This window comes from Chelonoidis abingdonii, chromosome 8 (assembly GCF_003597395.2).
Source record: "Chelonoidis abingdonii isolate Lonesome George chromosome 8, CheloAbing_2.0, whole genome shotgun sequence".
NCBI lineage: Eukaryota > Metazoa > Chordata > Testudines > Testudinidae > Chelonoidis > Chelonoidis abingdonii.
In genome coordinates, this window is record NC_133776.1 from 57,507,359 (window position 1) to 57,528,864 (window position 21,506).

The following is a 21,506-nucleotide window of genomic DNA, read 5'->3' on the forward strand; positions in this document are numbered from 1 at the left end:
GTGTGCTCCAGGTTTCTCCTTCTTTAATGGTTATAATTTCTTCTCTCCCAGGGCTATTGTGGAGCATTCTTAGGGGCTTTGGTTTGATCAGGTAGAGCCCTATATAGGAATTATTTAAGAATCTGGGTCTATCATGTACAATGTTATATCAAGGTAGAGATGTATTACCACTCAAGAAAGAGATCTTGGGAGTCATCATGGATAGTTCATGTGCAGTGGCAGTCAAAAAAGCAAACAGAATGTTGGGAATCATTAAGAAAGAGATAAGACAGAAAATATCATATTGCCTCTATATAAACCCATGGTATGCCCACATCTTGAATACCATGTGCAGATGTGGTCACCCCATCTCAAAACAGATATATTGGAAAAGGTTCAGAAAAGAGCAACAAAAATGATTAGGGATATGGAACATCTTCTGCATGAGGAGAGATTAATAAGACTGGGACTTTTCAGCTTGGAAAAGAGATGACTAAGGGGGAGATATGATAGAGGTCTATAAAATCATGACTGGTGTGGAGAAAGTAAATAAGGAAGTGTTATTTACTCCTTCTCATAATATAAGAACTATGGGTCACCAAATGAAATTAATAGACAGGAGGTTTGAAACAAACAAACACACAACCTAGTCAACCTGTGGAACTCCTTGTCAGAGGATATTGTGAAGGCCAAGACTATAGCAAGTTTCAAAAAAGAGCTAGTTAAATTTATGGCAGCTCAGTTCATCGCCAGCAATGGCTTTTAGCCAGGATGGGTGGGGATGGTGTCCCTAGCCTCTGTTCAGGGGTAGCTCCAGGCACCAGCACACCAAGCGCGTGCTTGGGGCGGCAGGCAGGTTGCCTTGGGTGGCATGCCTGTGGAGGGTCCGCTGGTCCTGTGGCTTTGGCAGACCTCCCATAGGCTGCCGCTGAATTCATGGGACCGGAGACCTCCTGCAGGCAAGCCCCCAAAGGCAGCCTGCCTGCCATGCTTGGGGCAGCAAAATGCCTAGAGCTGCCTCTGCCTCTGTTTGTCAGAGGCTGGGAATGAATGACAGGGGATGGATCACTTGATGATTACCTGTTCTGTTCATTCCCTCTGGGGCACCTTGCAGTGGCCATTGTCCAAAGACAGGGCACTGGGTTAGATGGACCATTGGTCTGACCTAATATGGCTATTCTTATGTATGTTCTCTAAGCCAATGTTTCTCAGTCTGGGGTCTGCAGGAGGGGAACTTCAGGGGATCACAAGCATGAGGGGGTAGGTAGCAGGGCAATTGCCTGCCCCCCAGAAAGTTAATGTACGTTTCAGCCCCAGGCTAGGCTGAAACCCAGAACCCTGTGGGGCTGCTGAAATCTGGAGCCCTGAGTTGGTGGGGGGGGGGGTGTCATTTTTTTTTTTTTAAGTCCAAAGGGGGTGGCCAGCAGGAAAAGGTAGAGATACACACTGGTGTAAGCGGTGCCTACCCAGGGCCATGGCTTGGTGTTCTCCGGCAAGCCAATACCATGTGGGCCCAGCCTGCTGGGTCCATTGCCAATGCGATCTCAGCGCAGCCCCTCACACCCCGTGTCCCCCGGCCGAGCGCGCTTGGCGGGGCTGTTCACCCTGTCCAGTCCCCGTGGAGCAGGGGCGGTGCGGAGACGTGCCAGCTCCTAAGGAGCCGAGCGAAGGCCTAGGACTATAACACAGGCGCCTCCCACCGAAGGACCCGCAAAGGGGCCTGTGTGGCCCTGCGGGGAGGGCCGCGGCGCCAGGGAGCTGGGCCCGGGGCTGCGGAACGGGCCGCTTCCTGGTTCCAGGCGGGCCGGGGGCGGCATCAGCCCGGCGACATGCACAGCAGCAGCAGCCTGGGCGCGATACGAGAGTTATCGGGGCGCGCGGCCTCGGTGAGCGGCGGGGCCCGGGCGTGCAAGGCGGGGAGCGGGGGCAGGGTGAGCGGCGCGGCCCGGCCGTGCAATGCAGGGGCAGAGTGAGCGTCGGGGCCAGGCCATGCGGGGGCAGGATGGGCAGCGGGGCCAGGCCACGTGGGGGCAGAGCAGGGCTCGTGGGGAGTGAGGCTATGACAAGATGAGCGGCGCGGCACGGCGTAATACGGAGAGAGGGGCAGGTCACTTCCCCCCCCCGCTTGATCTCTGAACGCGTGGGCGTGACAGTCCCGGGGGCTCTTCTTGTCTCACTATCCTGGGCCCAGCCTCTAAGCACCAGCTGCTAACTCAGCGCCCACCTGCCCTTGATCGGTACGTACCGTTCCTGCTGCCAGGGGCGGCTCCAGGTACCAGCACAGCAAGCACATGCGGGGGGAGGGGGGCAAACCATGGGGGGCGGCAGACTTGCAGCCTTCCGTGGTGTTTCTGTGGGAGATCTGCTGGTCTTGTAGTTTTGGTGGTAATTTGGCAGTGAATAGCCAAAGGTGCGGGACCAGCGGACCTGCCGCTGAATCCGCGTGACCGGGGCTGACCTCCCGCAGAAACGCCCCCAAAGGCTGCCTGACTGCCGTGCTTGGGGTGGCAAAAAACATAGAGGCCCCCCTGCCTGCTGGCTGCTGAATCCTTCCTGAGCTCACAATTTTATATGGACAGATGTATCCATCTGCCTGGCCCGCTGACATTCCGTCGCAGGGAGGGACTAGGGTGACCAGAGGGCAAGTATGAAAAACCAGGACAGGAGTGGGGAGTAATAGAAGCCTATATAAGAAAAAGATCCAAAAATTGAGACATCTGGTCACCTAGGAGTGACTGAACCCTTCTGGACATTATTCCCAGGAGGGTTAGACATGATTTGCAATATAGAGGCCTTTCCCTGTCCCAAAGAGCTTCCAGTCTAAACAAGCCCGAGTGAGAGTGCATGGGGCGTGGACGGAATGCCCATGGTTTTTAAAAAATACATTGTTAATGTGATTTGATTCCTTTCTAGTCGCTGTCACAGATGATGGGAGTCTTGAGCAAGGAGCCTGGGCCTGCAGTAGGGAGGGCATGCTGTGTATGGGTGGGTGGCACGGAGACAGCCAAGAGAGGAATAGATGAAGGTGGTACCAAGGTTGGTACCACTGTGGATGAATCAGCATCGTGCACTATTTGAAGTACTGGTACGGGTGGGTGTAGGCCTGCCAAAAACTAAAGGCCCTCTCCTTTCACGAAGTGAAGGAACCACTAAATTCAGGCTCCACTTGACTACAGGGGGCAACAAATGAAAAAACAGAAATGGGAGTGAAGGTCACAGGGCAAAACTCAGGGATCCAGAGGGGGACACAGAGCAAAGAGCCCTGACAACAGCCACTGCTCCTCAGAGAAGTCCAGTGGATGCTGTCCAGAGCAGATCTGTGTGGAGACATGACTTTACCAGGGAAAGGAAATAACCCACCCTCCCCTCCCCCCTCTGCCCCCCACCAAGCTTTCTCCGCCTAGAATGATGGATGGCTGTCTTGGCCAGCACCAGGGGTAGGTTGATGAGGAGGTTTTGCAAATTGTGGGGTCACAGATAGGGTGTGTATGAATTGGGATGTGCGGGGGACAGTGCAGCCAGGAACTCAGTAGGAGGTTCTGGAGGAGTCAGAAGAGGGGCTGCAGCCTGGCCCACCCTATGTAGATGCAGCACAAAAGACGCACAAAGAGGCAGGGGTCAGGAGAGTTTGTGAACCACACCAAGTACGTGCTTGCACTCACAGCATCCCCAGTGGGCCGTGGGATCAGAGTGGAGTACAGGCTAGCGCACTGGGTTCCTTGCCCTCCACTGGTGGCAACAGGCCCCATTGCTCGGTATTGGGGGGACACGAGGTTGAGGAAGTGAATAGGCTGGAGGAGAGGTGTGTACAGATGTTTCCTGGGTACAGTTTGGAGGTGGACTGGCTGGATATTGTGCATGTTGGAGGTGGCTGGCAAGGCTTACGGGATGGCATCAACGGCATGCTTTAGGGGGCCAGGGGTGAGAAGTGGGCAGGGAGGACACTCCTTCAAGGCTTGCTTAAGGGAAAGCAAGAGACGCAGGAGGCAAGGTTGCCCTCACCACCTGAAGCACATGACAGGTCGCGTGGGGTGGATAGCTCCTGGCCACATCACGGTTGTGTAGTGAAGGAGACCTGCAGGCCCTCTGCCTCCTTTGTTGCAGAAGTTGGAGGGTGTGTAGGGAATGAAGTATGGGATTCCAAAAGGAGCAGGAATAGTCACATTGCACTTGAATGCTGCCTTGGGGAACTGGATTCTCTCTCTGCCTCTGCCAGAGAGTTTCTGTGTGATGCTGGGCAAGTCACTTACATGCACATTTTCACAGGTGTTCTTCCTTTTTCGTACGCCAAACTTGAGACCCCTGGGGTCTGATTTGCACCCGTGCAGAGCGCTCACTGTTGCAGCTGGTCAGTGGGAGCTGTGCTTTGAACATAGACTGTTATGTAATGCCAAGAAAATCAGGTCCCAGGTCTCTCCAGTTGGTCACCTGAAATTAGTGGACACTTCTGACCTTAATCTCTTGTGCTTCAGGCCCCTGTCTGTAACATGGGGATACTGATATAAACTGTATCTCACAGGGATGTTGGGAAGTTAAATTCATTGGTGTTTGTGGAGAGCTACAAAAAGTCTCTGAGGGAATAATTCTGTACTCAGTGTAGGGTTTGAATAGTGTGCAGCAATTAAGACATGGGACCACACATTGAATGATGAGGATAAAGCAAAATATTGAATAGCTACTAGGCTGTCGATTAATCACAGTTAACTCACTCAATTAACTGAAAAAAATTAATCGCAATTAATCGCACTGTTAAACAATAGAGTACCAGCTGAAATTTATTAAAGATCTTTTGATGTTTTCCTACATTTTCAAATATATTGATTTCAAGTATAAGACTGAATACGAAGTGTATAATGCTCACTTTATATTATTATTTTTATTACAAATATTTGCACTGTAAAAATGATAAAATTAATAGTATTTTTCAATTAACCTCATACAAGTACAGTAGTGCAATCTCTTAACTATGAATGTGTAACTTACAAATGTAGATTTTTTTTGGTTACATAACTGCACTCAGAAACAAAACAATGTAAAACTTTAGAGCCTACAAGTCCACTCAGTCCTACTTCTTGTTCAGCCAATTGCTAAGACAAACAAGTTTGTTTATATTTATGGGACATAATGCTGCTTGCTTCTTATGTACAATATCACCTAAAGAGAGAACAGGTGTTCACATGGCACTTTTGTAGCCAGCATTGCAAGGTATTTATGTGCCAGATATGCTAAACATTCGTATGTCCCTTCATGCTTCGACCACCATTCCAGAAGACATGCCTCCATGCTGATAGTACTTGTTCAAAAAATAATTTTGTTAATTAAATTTGTGACTGAACTCCTTGGGGGAGAATTGTATATCTCCTGCTCTGTTTTACCCACATTCTGCCATATATTTCATGTTATAGCAGTCTTAGATGATGACCCAGCACATGTTCATTTTAAGAACATTTCTAAACATAGCTACAGCACTCAACCCAAGGTTTAAGAATCTAAAGTGCCGTCCAAAATCTGAGAGGGATGATGTATGGAGCACGCTTTCAGAAGTCTTAAAAGAGCAACACTCAGATGCAGAAATATAGAACCTGAACCATCAAAAAAGAAAATCAACCTTCGGTTGGTGGCATCTGACTCAAATGATGAAAATGAACATGTGTGGGTCCACAGTGCTTTGGATCGTTATCGAGCAGAACCCGTCATCAGCATGGAAGCATGTCCTCTGGAATGGTGGTTGAAGCATGAAGGGACATTTGAATCTTTACCGCATTTGGCATGTAAATGTCTTCTGGTGCCAGCTACAACAGTGCCTTGAGAATGGCTGTTCTCACTTTCAGGTGACACTGTAAACAAGATGTGGGCAGCATTATCTCCTGCAAATCGTAACCAAACTTGTTTGCCTGAGCAATTGGCTGAAGTAGGACTGAATGGACTTGTAGGCTCTAAAGTTTTATATTGTTTTATTTTTGAGTACAGTTATTTTTTGTGCATAATTCTACATTTGTAAGTTCAACTGTCATTAAAAAGAGATTATACTACAGAACTTGTATTAGGTGAATTGAAGTATACTATTTCTTTTTTTTTACAGTGCAAATATATGTAATAAAAAATACATATAAAGTCTGCACTGTACTTTGTATTCTGTGTTGTAACTGAAATCAGTATATTTGAAAATGTAGAAAACATCCAAAAATATTTAAATAAATGGTATTCTATTATTTTTTAAGTGTGCTTAATTGCGATTAATTTTTTAAATTGCGTGATTAATCATGATTAATATTTTTAATCTCTTGACAGCCCTAATAGCTATCTGTTCAGCAAGCACCATCCATCCTGTGCATGGAATGAAGCAGGAGTCCTGTGGAACAAATAGTATGTGATCATGTAATTAAAGACTTTCATAACGTGTATGCACAAGGGGGCCAAACTAAAATTGCAGGGGCATCCTTAATCCTGGCATTTCCTAATTTATGAGTGTTTAATTTTGCAACCTGAACTTTTAACTTTTTTTCCTTTCTTATTTTTGTAATGTAGTAGTCTATATAATCTAGTGTTTACTGGAGCAGTTTCAGTCATCTTAACTATTGGACTTCTGGTCTGATAGGGTTTCCGATTGCATAAACTAGATAATAGATCTCAGAAAGGATATATTTTATTTTGACTTGGATACTTCATGTAAGGCAAAATTGTGAAAAACAAATCACAGGAGGTTCTATTTCCCTTTAGTTTTGTTGTCTTAAACAAAAGCCGCTTTGTATTTTTGAACAGGGGGACTTTGGAAACTCTTGTGTAGGTAATAAGGTTGGAAAAGTGAGTTCTTTCATTGCTGCTTCCTTCAACATCCCAGATTTGTAAAAAATTATTTAACTTTTTTTTTTTTTTTTTTAAACAAAATGAAATCAGTTGCAACAAGATTTTTATCTGGGGCACTTAGCACTAGTGGAATGCAGCCAGTGATGACTAATTAAAATCTGTGCTGTTGCAGTCACCCTTTAAGACGAGCAAGAGAGCCAACGAGTGCTGTATGCTTAGTCCTAAGTAGAGTGTTGGTTTAATGTCAGTTGGGTTACATCTTCCACGCTGCAGGAGGATGGACTCAGTGATCTACAAGCTCTCTCCTGTTTCTGATCCTTTTGTACCGACTTTGCAATCAGCTTGTTTTGTGGTATCTTTCTGCAGGTCCTGCAGGGATGCAGACTGGTTCCCAGCACCCATCTCCCTGTTACAAGACAGTCATGGTTGTGTGTCTTTCCATCTGCTGGATCGCCTGCCTCTTTCTGCCCTCTGTTAAGCAGTGGGCCTAGACTAGCGTCCGTGGCCCCATCAGAATGGAGAGGTGGGGGCTTGTCCTCTTCTGGTTGGGAGCAGGATAGCAATGAGCCAGCACCCAGTGGAAAGCTCCTGGAAGCTGTCCGTCTGTCCCTGGCGGCACAGCAGAGACAAGCTGATATAGGGAACTCGGAGCTGGGGAAGATGTTGAATTCATTCTCTGACATGGGATTCAGTAACGCCCAGATAATGCAGCTGTTTGGGTTGCAGCCCAGGCTGGCTCCTCAGACACGGCTGGCGGTGGTTTCCGAGCTCCTCCTGTTGGGCTTGGATGCTGACTCCACGCTGAAGGTCTTGCAGAAGAGCCCTGAAGTGCTAAGGATGACAGCCCAGCAGCTGAGGCATCGTGCAGACTACCTGCGGAGACTGGACCTCGGAGAAGGTAACATGGTGTTGCGTGCTTACTGCCTTACACAAGATACAATGCTGAAGTGTTGCAAAAAGTACCTTGTGCCCTCAAATGATCCCCTCTCTGCAGTTACGCTCTTCTGGAGTGAGAGCTGTTTAACTCTGGTGTCCTGGCGGCACACCCTCAGATCTCTTGCAGCATGATAGGAAAAAACTCTGGTGTAAGAGATGGGAGATTTGACCCGAGGGATGTTACCTACCAAAATGATGCACCAGAACTCAGACAGCTTCTAGCTCTGCCTTTGGTGGGGTTCATAAAATCACCCAGTTGGAAGGTATTTGGACATTGAGTGCTTCAGCAGTTGTTCCAGCTGCCAGAAATTGCACAGAATCAGGATCATGGGAAGGAAAGTCAGCAGATTAATTAACACTATCACAGCTCTGTGAAACATTTTAGAAAGAATGTTTTAAATCTCTTCCCTCAGTTCTAGCCTGTTGCCACCCCCCCACCTCCCAGAAATGTATGCAGTCTCCCTCCAGCCCTCTGCAAATGCTGATCTGTGCCAGGGAGAAAAGCTTCTGTTATCAGACCATTTCTGCCACCCCAAGCATCTCTGTCCCAACTGAATTGCTGCTGACAGATCAATCTCTGTTACTTGTGTGTTGCAGTGCTTTTCCCCTCTCTCTGCCCGCCCTGACAGGAATGTGTTTCATTTGATGGGGACTAATTTTCTATAGCTGAAAATTTCCCCCTTGTGCTACTACCACTAATTAGACATAGTAGCAAACTGCCTGTTCACCAGCTTAGCCAACCTGTTGCTCTAGAGCAGGGGTCTCAAATGACCACAAGGGCCACATGAGGTCTAGTGCATTGGCCCGAGGGCTGCATCACCTGACACCCCCGCCCTCACTGCCCCTGGCCCCACTCCACCCCTTACATGAGGCCCTGCCCCTGCCCTGCCTCTTCCCACTCCTTCCCATCCCATTTCCACCCCCTTCCCCAGGGGGTGCAGGGTGTGGCAGGGGCTCAGGGCAGGGAGTTGAGATGCAGAAGGTGTGCAGGGTGCGGCAGGGGTTCAGGGCAGGGAGTTGGTGTGTGGGGTGCAACAGGGGTGAGGGGTGCGGCAGGGTATTGGGGTGTGGGGTCAGCAGGTGGCTCAGGTCAGGGAGTGCAGGAGGAGTGTAGGGTGGCAGGGGGCTCAGGGCATGGAGTTGTGGTGCATGAGGAGTGTGGGATGCAGCAGGGAGCTCAGGGCAGGGAGATGGGTGCAGGCGGGGTGTGGGTGCGGCAGGGGGCTCAGAGCAGGGAGTAGGGTGCAGAAGGGGTGTGGGGTGCAGCAGGGGGCTCAGGGCAGAGAGTTGGGGTGCAGGAGGGGTACGCAGTGCGAGCTCCAGACCGGTGCCACTTACCTAGAGCGGCTTTGGAGAGGCAGCAGTGCCATTGGGGCCAGGGCAGGATCCTGGCCCCGTGCCACGCTGCTCCGCTCCAGGAAGCAGCTGGAACCACGGCTCCATGGCGAGCAGGGGTGGTCACAGGGCTCCACTGCTGGTCCTCCAGGTACCGCCCATGAAGCTCCCATTGGCTGTGGTTCTCTGTTCCCAGCCAATGGGAGCTGCGGGGGGCGGTACCTTGAAGCGAGGCAACAGAGGAGCCCTCTGCCTCCTTCCCCCTCCCCTCCGGCCCGAAGGGACGTGCTACCAGCCGCTTCAGGGAGTGGCATGGGGCTCAATCCCATGGGCCGGATTCGCCCGCGGGCTGTAGTTTGCCCACCCCTGGCCTGGAGGTAGGAGTGGGGCATGGGGAACTTGGCAGGCCGCACAGAAGAGTCCTGCGGGCTGCGTGTTTGAGACCCCTGCTCTACTCCACAGAGCACCCTGCTGGGAGAGGCAGGTGGCTCAGGCTGTTTGTCCTACGTGAGACTCCTGATCCCATATTCTGCTTGTGAGAAGGGAGAGGCAGACCAATCCACCTCAGCTTCAAATCTGACTGTGTATATCTGCTGCTCAGCATGCAGGAGAGGATGATTTACTAGGGACAGGGATTCAAGCATGTCTCACTGTCTGCCCTTTCGTCTGATACAGGGAACCTGCAGCATGTGGTGAGCCACTGCCCCAGTATCTTCACCTTGTCCTGGAAGAAAATAGATGCAGTGGTGCGGGTGTTCAAGGAGAAGTGTATTTTCACAGTGGATCAGGTGACAGAGATTCTGCATCACTGCCCCAATGTCCTGTTGGAGGAACCGCATGACCTGGAATACAAATTCCAGGTGAGGCTGGGCCTGTGGGGGGCTGCAGAACTTCTTCCCTAAGGGCCTGCTGTAGCATGAACCCATCTGAAAGTCTGGCTGGTGGTTTGGACTCCAGGGCACATGGAGAAATCAAACCAGAGTCGGAATCACCAGGTTTATCTCCCCACATGTATCTGTCTTGTGCCGCACACCGACATCTGAGTGTCATGGGATTGGCTTCTCTTGTGCCTCTCAATCTGAGAGATCTGAAGTAGAGATGGAGCAGCATGCATGTGAATTTAGTGGATATACACATGCAGTGTGCAAACAGGTTCTGCTTAACTGGGTCTGACTGTACTGTTGATGCTAACACTTCAGAGTGCTGTCATCTTTTACAGAGGCCAGGTTGGAGGGACTGAGCTGCAGTATTTTACTTGCTTGGTGTCTGCTCCACTCTTCTCCCTCCTGGCCTTCCTGAAAAAAGGATGACCTCCAAAATGTAACAGCTGAAGTGCACTTGTGTTTAATACTCTTCCACCCTCTTCAAAAAACCCTCATCACCAGTGATCCTGTCGAGACCTTTGCTCTGCTTTTGAGTTCATCCGTCACCTAGTGCTCTAAGGAGCAGGGACTGTGTCTTGGTAAATGTACTGCCAGTGTGCACAGTAATAACTGTTCGCAGTAGGTGCATTAGAAATCCTCAATTCAGATTTCTCTGTGACTAGTTACCTGGGTACGTCCATAGGAAAAATGAGGCACAGCTTTTATATCCCCTTAGCACAACCCAGTGTATTTCCTGGGATGTGCTGACATCAGCTAAACAGGTGTCTGTTCCTTCCGCTTTGCGGGGTGTATTTTTGTCTCCCTTTGTCTTTCTTGCAGTACGTGTACTTCAGAATGGGAGTAAAGCACAAAGCAGTGGTGAAATCTGGTCTCTTCCGAACTCCAATAGCTGAGGTCAAGAACCGGCACATCTTCTTAGAGCGCCTGGGGCTTTATCAAACCCCTGACAAGAAAGGCCAGACCCAGATCGTCAACCCGAAACTGAAGGAGATCATCCAAGTCTCAGAAGGGGACTTCCTGGCCAAGATAGCCCACTCCTCCCTGGAGGAGTTTGAGGTCTTTAAGAAGCTGCTGGCTCGGGAGGAGGGAGAGGGAGTTCAGGATATAGCATCTGAAGAGAGAGACTCAGCCAGCGAAGGGGAAGGGGAAATGTCTGACAGTGAGGAAGGAAACTGAACTCTTACCCCCAAGCTTCAGTAAGGATTTGACCAAAGAGTCATTGGTGGAACCAGCTGCTGGGGTTACCACACATCTTGGCTGCTCCTAGACCTGTGTGCATCTGACCTGTGTGTTTAATGGTGCTGCCATGACATCACTAGTTCGAAAACATTCACTGGACACAGGTTCCCCTGGGCCACAGCCTGGGGCTTGGGGGAGGCAGTTCTGTCCTTGTTTTCCTCAGTGAGCTGAGGCCTCTATTTCAGGTGGCTGTGTAAAACCAATAAAGCTCAGACCCTTCAGGAAGCGAGTGCCCTTCTCTGTCGCTTGGCCTGATTTTCACACACAAGTGCGGTGGGACACCCCAGCTCAAGAGGGATTTGCTGTTTCATTGCCAGATGGGCTCAGCAAGGGGAAGAGGAAACTCTAGGCTGGGGACTGCTGCCCAAAGTTGGTGTAGCTGGAAGACGAGCCCTGGTTGCCACACACCAGAGGGCAGTTATGGGCATTGGTAGCTCTCGCCTGCTCACCCTTTGCAGCACAGCCTTCTTTGATGGGAGTGGGACTATCTCACCAATGGCACTGCCACATCAGCAATGGTGGCCAGGGCCAGTGCTAGGAAATGCTGCACAAGCACAGGTCTGTCCTGCCCAAACCTTCCCCCACAAAGATAGCTGTCAGGGGAGGAAGGGATGGCTGTGCCTGCTGTGAGAACTGTCTGCTGCCGTAGGGAGTGTAAATGTTTAGCATGGCCCCAAGTAGAGGGGCTGGATTGTGTGGGGTCCTAGAGAGAGGCTGGATTTTGGGGTTGGAGACTGAGACACATGGGCTCTGTAATGAGGGGAGGCGATGGGGGAGCTTGGGATCAGAGTTCAGGAGGACAAGATGATGGATTTTTTCACTGTGGAAGGAAAGAGCCCACTGAGTTTCAGAGGCAGGAGAGGAGACGGATGTGGGGTGAATGATCAAGAGAGGAGGAGAGAGCTTGGGGTTGGGCCCAGGAAAGGAGACAGGTTGTGTGAGCAAGTGAACTGCTGGTTCAAGAGAAGTGATTTGGTTGTGGGCTGAGGAGGCTGGTGAGTAGGTTGGGGGGCAAGAGACTGGTTTGATGTGAGGCATGTGACTGGCTGGTGTTGAGGAGATGTCTCTAGCACACGTGGGCACTGTGGGCTGTGGAAAAGGGATTGACTCTCCCCTTCCCGCTGCCTCTTCCCCACCACCCACTGAACAAAGGACCCAATGGCTAGCAATTGTATTTTTATTTAAAAAACAAAATAACTACCTTTTTTGAACATGATAAAATCTTTTTCTGCTGCATTACATACCGTGCTTAGTCTCTGTGTAGCATATGGTTTGACCTGGACTCTGCTGCGCAAGCTCTCAGGTAGCTACATTACAACACATACCAAGAGTGGAGACTCCTTGTATGGCAGAAGTGGAGCAAGCTGCTGCACCTGCCTTGCTGTTGCCGGGCCATGGATCTGGTCCGGGCAGCAGCTCTCAGGCTGACAGTGCATGTAAACATGCTGGTCTTGCTGGGGGAACATGAGGCGAGTGGGCGCACCAACTCCTGGGATTGCAGGCAGAGATCAACTCTCCTGTCCTGTAGCTCAAAGGGTGCCATAGCTGGACTGAAAGGGAACATGCACGGTCTGCTTGCAGGATTGCTTTAGTGTCCAGTTAAAGGGACAGGTTTGCATGAAAACTCGAGATTTTAACAAGCTGCAGGCTTCTTTTGAACCACACTGTCTGCGGATGCGTTCAGTGACCCGTTTTCCAGGCAGCATGGCAGAAGGGTTGGACGTCCTCCTCGTCCGCCGCCAGCTTGGACTCAGGTGAAAGAACACCTGGGGAAAGGGGCCTGTCATTCTGACTTGGAATGTTGGATGATTTGACCCCTGGTGTTCTGGTCCCACCTCTTCTCTCCCCAGGTAATGACAAGGGCTTTCAAGATCTCGGACAGCTTCCTCCCACGTCCCAGAAGCAGTGCCACCCCTCCCCCATGGCCACGTGAAGGGCGTTTAAGGGCTAGGGATTCTAAGCTTTCCCATGTGAAATGAGCTCAGGATAACTGGGACTTTAGAGTTGTGGGGCAGGCCCTCACAAAACCTTATTACCTGTCAACCCGTCCAATTCCCAGTTTGGTTTCCGGCAGCATCTCTCAAGTGAGTCCTTTTTGTGCCTGATCTCTATGGCAGTGGCCTGATGGAGTTGGAGGCAAAGGGAATATTCCATTGCAGCAGAGATCCGTGAACTGATTTTTCCTCAGTTCCTCATTACCACCACTGCCTGGAAAGGAGCCTGATTTTCCAGTTAGTTGGCTGTTGTGGCTGGCCAGGTTCCTCAGCACCCTGACGTTCTCTTGCTCAGAGAGGTGTTTGGCAAGGTGCTCGGAACAGGGAGGATGCCTGCCAAGGGGAGCTGCTTAATGCCTGTGCTGTGTTCTGCTCAGAACCATTCTTTCCTTTGCTAAAGAAACTGTATTTACACTTCACACCCTCTTGACTATTAGCTCTAGGCAGTCGGGAAAGGCTGCTGTATCCTGCGCCATGAGTCACAGCCTCCTAGAGGTGCACCCATATACTGCTCCTGAAACAACACTCTAGTACCATTGCTAAGCTATATCTCTGGTGTGTATTAATTTATAATATACACTGTGTATAGTAATACACAACTCTATGTGTAACTAGTGTCATACTCATACAAACTCTCAAAAGCTAGGGAATCTTTAAAGCCAGACATGCTTTCCTTGAGCCTGCCCAGCTGGTATTGCTGCCAATAGCTAAGCACCACTGCAGTAATACAGGGAATTAGTGCTTGGATGCCAGTTGGTGTCACAGCTGTATCAGTGTGTGTGTGTCAGTTTCCTGGTACTGCTTGGTTTAAAATACACAGCTGCAGAGAAGTGAATTACAGCTGCAGAGAAGTGAATTACAGCTGACAAATGCTCTGGACACTTACTAAATCTGTTTCAGCTGGAGATAAGGACTTTAAACATATTCTTTGCTGAACACAGCTACAGTGCCCTGGAATGATTTCATAGACCAGTGTGTTGATGTGTTATAAAAATGAGTATGGGAGCAAACGCATTTCTAAGCCTTCACTTTTTTTTTGAGGAAAAAAGTTCATCATTGTTAAGTGCTGTAGACGTTTTTCTAAGCTACACACTGAAACTCAGTTAAAACATTAATAACTTGAGGAAAATAGCCAATATTGCCTGCTATTCAGCACAGTGTTCTTAAGAACCAAACATTTAAGGTACAAAAGAAGGGGAAATGTGTCTACTACTTTCTTTATTTTCCACCCTCATCAGTTGAAATAGGATTTTTTTTACTGGACTGTGCCGGGGAATATTTTACATCTCTGCCGGGGCTCTGTAGGTCAGGTGTCAGTTCATAGCTAAGGAGTATAGTGCTGCATTAAACTTGATTTGTAATTTAACAGATTGGTGCATATGTTGGTAAGAGGGGGCTGGATTTCAGCCCTGTAAATGCCCATGCAGAGGAGGGACTCACATGAACAGGCCTGGGTTACGAAGATAGGCGAACCCCTGTATGAGACAGTCAGCCATTCTAATGTGATGTTGCTTGTCCCTGGATGGTGTCTGGTGATGAGAAGAAGGGCATCCGCAATAAGGAAAGCCCGTGTGAGGGCTCTGGTGCGCCTGCTGCCGAGAGGGGAAATGACTGTGTGGTGTGGCAGTCTGAGTGTGTCCCTAACAGGCTGGAGGAGAGGGAAGGGCAGTGACTCCACATAGGAAAGTCTCCCCCACTATTTGTAGATCCAGTCTTCCTGGTGATTGAAAGGCCTTAGATCTGGTAAGATGGAAGCTCTTAGTGCTTTGAACCCTATGAAAGAGAGAGAGAACATTAGAATCAGCTGAAAGCACTCCAACGTCAATTCCCTTTTGTCTGAGGGAGTGACCCACTCTTGCTCCCATGGGGTTTGGCTGATGGAGAGTACTTGCCCCATAAGAACTTGGAAACAGTATTAATGCTTTCCTATGTGTCCCCTTTTCCATACTGAAGTCAGTGGTAGTTTTGGCCCTTTGGTTCTTAAAGATTTCTGGGCTGCTGCTTTTTATAGGGTTTAGCTCTCTAGTTGCAATTGACAAGTGTGTAAATCTGGCCCCTAGTGTTTGTTAGTGCACACTTATTTGCTCTAGCAGAGAAAGGCAAAGCTATGGGATGCAGGGTCATACGCACACGCAAGGGGTGGAGTGGAGCATTTGATTTTGTGCTTTCCCTGTTCGACAAGTAATATTTAAAATAAAGATAATGGGGCAGATTACATGGGGAGGGCTCTCAGTTACTACAGATAATTCTTTCCCTGTCATCTGGTGTTGGGTCTAACTGATCACCATATTTGGGTTGAAAGAACCATATTCTCTCTGTTGAAGGAAAACGCCCAAGCAGGGACCATCGAATTGTTGAGGTAAATGTATGGTTATGCAGGTGGTGTCGGAGAGAGGGCTTTACATTCTTCGACCATGTTGTTCCAGGAAGAAGGATTGTTAGGAAGAGATGGGATCCACCTAACGAAGAGAGGAAAGAGCATCTTCGCAGACAGGCTGGCTAACATAGTGAAGAGGGCTTTAAACTAGGTTTGCCAGGGGATGGTGACCTAAGCCCAGAGGCAAGTGGGAAAGTGGGACACTGGGGAGGAAACACAAGGAGGAGAGTGCAACAGGGGAGGCCTCCGGATTCATACTGAGAAAGCAGGGCAAAATCGGCTAGTTGTCTTAGGTGCCTGTACACAAACGCAAGAAGCCTGGGAAACAAGCAGGAAGAATTGGAAGTCCTGGCACAGTCAAGGAACTATGATGTGATTGGAATAACAGAGACGTGGTGGGGTAACTCACATGACTGGACATGTCATTGATGAGTATAAACTGTTTAGGAAAGACAGGCAGGGGAGAAAAGTTGGAGGAGTTGCACTCTATGTAAGAGAGCAGTATGATTGCTCAGAGCTCCAGTATGAAACTGGAGAAAAGCCTGTTGAGTCTTTGGGTTAAGTTTAGAGGCGAGAGCAACAAGAATGATGTCATGGTGGACATCTGATAGACCACCAGACCAGGAGGATGAAGTAGATGAAGTTTTTTTTGAGGACAATTAACAAGTTTCCAGATCACAGGCCCTGGTTCTCATGGGACACTTCATTCACCCTGACATCTGCTGGGAGATCAATACAACAGTGCACAGACAATCCAGGAAGTTTTTGGAGCACGTTGTGGACAACTTCTGGTGCAAGTGCTGGAGGAACCAACTAGGCGCCATGCTCCTCTTCACCTGCTGCTCACAAACAGGGAAAATTTGATAGGGAAAGTGGAAGTGGGTGGCAACCTGGGCAGAACTGACCATGAAATGGTCGAGTTCAGGATCCTGACAAAAGAAAGAAAGTAGAGCAGCAGAATATGGACCCTGGACTTCAGAAAAGCAGACTTTGACTCCCTCAGGGAACTGATGGTCAGGATCCCCTGGGAGGCTAATATGAGGGGGAAAGGAGTCCAGGAGAGTGGACGGTATTTCAAAGAAGTCTTATTGAGTGTGCAGGAACAAACCATCCCGATGTGCAGAAACAATAGCAAATATGGCAGGCGACCAGCTTGGCTTAGCAGAGAAATCTTCAGTGAGCTTAAATGCAAAAAGGAAGCTTACAAGAAGTGGAAACTTGGACAGGTGAGTAGGGAGGAGTATAAAAATATTGCTTGAGCATGCAGGGGTGTAATCAGGAAGGCCAAAGTACAGTTGGTGTTGTAGCTAGCAAGGGATGTGAAGGGTAAGAAGAAGGGTTTCTACAGGTGTGTTAGCAACTAGAAGGTGGTCAGGGAAAATGTGGGACCCTTACTTAATGGTGGAGGCAACCTAGTGACATGATATGGAAAAAGCTGAAGTACTCAAAGCTTTTTTTGCCTGGGCAGCACAGTATGGGGAGGATGTGAGCAGCCCTCAGTGGTGAAAGAACAGGTTAAGGATTATTTAGAAAAGCTGGACATGCACAAGTCCATGCAATGCATCCAAGGGTGCTGAGGGAGTTGGCTGATGTGACTGCAGAGCCACTGGCCATTATCTTTGAAAACTCCTGGTGATTGGGGGAGGTCCTGCACATTTGTGAAAAAGGCAAATATAGTGGCCATCTTTTAAAAAGGAAGAAGGAGAATCCAGGGAACTACAGACTGGTGAACCTCATCTCAATCTCTGGAAAAATCATGGAGCAGGTTTTCAAGGAATCCATTTTAAAGCATTTGGAGGAGAGGAAGGTTATCTGGAATAGTCAACATGTATTCACCAAGCGCAAGTCATGCCTGACCAACCTGATTGACTTCTATGATGAGATAACTGTCTCTGTGGATATGGAGAAAGCGGTGGATGTGATATATCTTGACTTTAGCAAAGTTTTTGATACCGTCTCCCACAGTATTCTTGCCAGCGAGTTAAAAAAGTATGCATTGGATGAGTGGACTTATAAGGTGGATAGGAAGCTGGCTAGATCATCAGACTCAGTGGGTAGTGATCAATGGCTCAATGTCTAGCTGGCAGCCAGTATCAAGTGGAGTGCCTCAGGGGTCGGACCTGGGGTCGGTTTTGTTCAACATCTTCATTAATGATCTGAATAATGGCGTGGACTTCACCCTCAGCAAGTTCGTAGATGACACTAAGCTGAGGGGAGAGGTAGATACACTGGAGGGTAGAGATAGGGTCCAGAATGCCCTAGACATATTGGAGGATTGGGCCAACGCAGATTGTGATCTATGGCTCCGTGTCTAGTTGGCAGCCAGTATCAAGCGGAGTGCCCCAAGGGTCAGTCCTGGGGCCGGTTTTGTTCAATATCTTCATTAATGATCTGGAGGATGGTGTGGACTGCACTGTCAGCAAGTTTGCAGATGACACTAAACTGGGAGGAGTGGTAGACACGCTGGAGGGTAGGGATAGGATACAGAGGAATCTAGACAAATTAGAGAATTGGGCCAAAAGAAATCTGATGAGTTTCAACAAGGACAAGTCTAGAGTCCTGCACTTAGGATGGAAGAATCCCATGCACTGCTACAGGCTAGGGACCGAATGGCTAGGCTGCAGTTCTGCAGAAAAGGACCTAGGGGTTACGGTGGACGAGAAGCTGGATATGAGTCGACAGTGTGCCCTTGTTGCCAAGAAGGCTAACAGCATTTTGGGCTGTATAAGTAGAGGCATTGCCAGCAGATTGAGGGATGTGATCATTCCCCTCTATTCAACATTGGTGAGGTCTCAGCTGGAGTACTGTGTCCAGTTTTGGGCCCCACAGGACTAGATGCCTCCTGAGGTCTCTTCCAACCCTAATCTTCTATGAATCTATGATTCTATGGTTGGGAAGGAATTTCTCCCCATGTCAGATTGGCAGAGACCCTGGGGGGTTTTCACCTTCCTCTGCAGCATGGGGCACTGGTCACTTGCAGGTTTAAACTAGTGCAGGAGGTCAGAGATGATCATGATGGTGCCTTCTGGCCTCAAAGTCTATGAGATTCACCCCTGTGTAGCAGCCTGCCACAAGGAGGCATGGGTAGGGAGTGGACAGGCCATAGGGACAGGCCTTGAAGACTGGGATCAAATCCCAGCTGTGCTGCTGACTTGGGGGAGGGCTTGGCAAACAAGTGGAAACTTTTAGATGCCCCTTCAAGATCTGGAATGGAAAACATTGAAATTTTGGGAAGAATTGTGAAGAAACTTATATGAAATATTCTTTCAGAATTAACAGGGAAAGAGGAAGGAAGAAAAGGAAAAACTTGAGCTATGCTAGCATATCCAAGGCTATATTAGTAACTGTTTATGTGATATTATAGTGGTTCACAGAATGACTAGTTTTGTCTATATTTATGAAATTTACTGTGTGTATGTGACGTTGCAACCCATAATGCTTTTTGGGAATATGCTTATGAATATATATATATATGACATAACTGGAATATGTTTTATGCTACGCCTGCCATGTAACATATCTCTGTAAAGGTTATGCTGTACTGAATACATTCCTCCTATTGTATGCATGTATCATATTTGTATTTGAAGTTATGAATATTGACTATGTACTTGTTTAATTTTAAATAGCCTCAGTGAAGCAGTTGGTCAGCTTCCTGAGAAAAGACTGTTCTCAGTAAGTGCTCAATCAAGAACCACCTAAGCCAACAAGGAACTTGGAGACACCAATCCACATCTGAGCTTTCCCAGGAATGTGGCTTGGCTGGTAAGGAACTCAGTCATGCATGGACATGTGACTTGCCCATGGAGTGCCAAAACTCCATTTTATAGCTGGATTTTACACAGGGGGAGGGAGGGGTGTCCACCCACAAGAGAGAGTCTATTTAATCCCCTGGGAGACCCTCCATTTTGTCTTCAGCTGGCTCAAGAGAGCCTCTCCACCCCCAAGGATATTGGAAAGAAGCTAGAACAAAGGGCAGTAACTACAGGGGGTGTGAGTGAGTGCTGGATCCAGACTAGTCTGTAAAAGGAAGCTTACTGGAACACCTTTGAGGGTGAGGTTTTATCTGTTTCTTACTGTATTAGGCATAGACTTGTGTGTTCTATTTTATTTTCTTTGGTAATTCACTTTGTTCTGTCTGTTACTACTTGGAACCACTTAAATCCTACTTTTTGTATTTAATCACTTTTTACTTATTAATTAACCCAGAGTATGTATTAATACCTGGGGGGAGGGGGGCAAACAGCTGTGCATATCTCTCTATCAGTGTTATAGAGGATGAACAATTTATGAGTATACCCTGTATAAGCTTTAAACAGAATAAAATGGATTTATTTGGGGTTTTGACCCCACTGGGAGTTGGGCATCTGAGCGTTAAAGACAGGAACACTTCTGGTAACTGCTTTCAATTAAGCCTACAGCTGTTAGGGGACCTGGTTCATACCTGGGTCTGGGTTTGCAGCAGGCTAGTGGGTCTGGCGCAAACCAGGCAGGGCACTGAAGTCACAATCTGCCAGGGCAGGAGAGCAGGAACAGAAGAAGTCATGGTACATCAGTTGGCAGCCCTAAGGGGGTTTCTGTGATCCAGCCCATCAAAGTGTACAGGTCTGTTGCATCTTAGGCGGGGGTTCTGTTCTGCGGTTATCGCGTAAAGCGAAAACCGTGTATAGTCAAAACCCCAAGCCCTTTAAATCCCACCCGCAGCTCTGGCGGCGGGGCTGGGGGGAGTGGAGGGCATTTAAAGGGCCAGTGGAGCCCTTTAAATGCCCCCCCCCCGGCCCCGCCACCGGAGCTGCGGACAGGATTTAAAGGGCTCTGCCAGGCTTCCCACTGTGGTGGGGAGCTCGAAGGAGCCCTTTAAATCCTGCCCGCAGCTTTGGCAGTCGGGCTGGGGCTGGCATTTCAAGGGCCTGAAGCTCCACGGTGGCTGGAGCCTCAGGCCTTTAGTTCACCCCAAGGGTTACCAGCCACCTCTGCAGCTGGGAGCCCCCTGGGTGATTTAAAGGCCCTGGGACTCCCAGCCACAGCTGGTACCCCAGGACCTTTAAATCTTGAGGCCACGCCCCCTCCCGGACTCCAGGCCTTTCAGCGTAAAACTGAAATCGTGCATGTTAAATGCGCGTAAGTTGCGAGACCTGTGTGTGTATATATATATATATGACAACACTTCACTACTAAAGAGTCTAATGGTGGTGTTACCATAAAGTTTAGGTATATACCTGAATGTATTGGTGGTCCTTATTATTATGCTCTGTTAATTACATCTTAGAGACATTCATTTCCTGAGCTTTTTCTCTAGAAACATCAGTTTCTTCTGTAGCTGTGTGAGTATGGCAAGTCAGGTCTATTTACATACCTTCCCTTTTGTTTACAACTGTCTTTCACATTTTACTTTTTTCCCCCCTATATGTCACCCACTAGGGAACATAAGAATGGCCATACTGGGTCAGACCAAAGGTCTATCTAGCTCAGTATCTACTGACAGTGGCCAATGCCAGGTGCCCCAGAGGGATCGAACAGAACAGGGAATCAAGTGATCCATCCCCTGTTGTCCATTCCCAGCTTTTGGCATACAGAGGCTAGGGACAACATCTGTGTCCATCCTGGCTCATAGCCATTGATGGACCTATCCTCTATGAACTTATCTAGTTCTTTTTTGAACCCTATTATAGTCTTGGCCTTCACACCATCCTCTGGTAAGAAGTTCCACAGGTTGATTGTACGTTGTGTGAAAAAATACTTCCTTTGTTTGTTTTAAATCTGCTGTCTATTAATTTCATTTAGTGACCCATAGTTCTTGTGTTATGAGAAGGAGTAAATAACACTTCCTTATTTATTTTCTCCACACCAGTCATGATTTTATAGACCTCTCTCATATCCCCCCTTAGTCGTCTCTTTTCCAAGTTGAGACGTCCCAATCTTATTAATCTCTCCTCATACGGAAGCTGTTTGATA

General features: G+C 48.5%; 2 protein-coding genes across 3 annotated transcripts in view; one reads left to right on the forward strand and one right to left on the reverse strand.

The window, feature by feature from the left end:
- Window positions 1–1,425: 1,425 nt before the first annotated feature.
- MTERF4 (mitochondrial transcription termination factor 4) lies at window positions 1,426–11,410 on the forward strand. Its single transcript, XM_032781460.2, has 4 exons — window positions 1,426–1,865; window positions 7,153–7,684; window positions 9,733–9,917; window positions 10,761–11,410. The coding sequence occupies exons 1-4, from the start codon at window positions 1,809–1,811 to the stop codon at window positions 11,115–11,117; spliced, it is 1,131 nt and encodes a 376-aa protein (XP_032637351.1). The 5' UTR covers window positions 1,426–1,808; the 3' UTR covers window positions 11,118–11,410.
- A 3,452-nt stretch (window positions 11,411–14,862) lies between these two features.
- SNED1 (sushi, nidogen and EGF like domains 1) overlaps window positions 14,863–21,506 on the reverse strand; it is a 126,414-nt gene continuing 119,770 nt past the window's right edge. For both annotated transcript variants that reach the window (XM_075068651.1, XM_075068650.1), the window contains one exon: window positions 14,863–14,947. The gene's annotated coding sequence lies outside the window, so the exon portion shown is untranslated. The remainder of the gene's footprint in view (window positions 14,948–21,506) is intronic.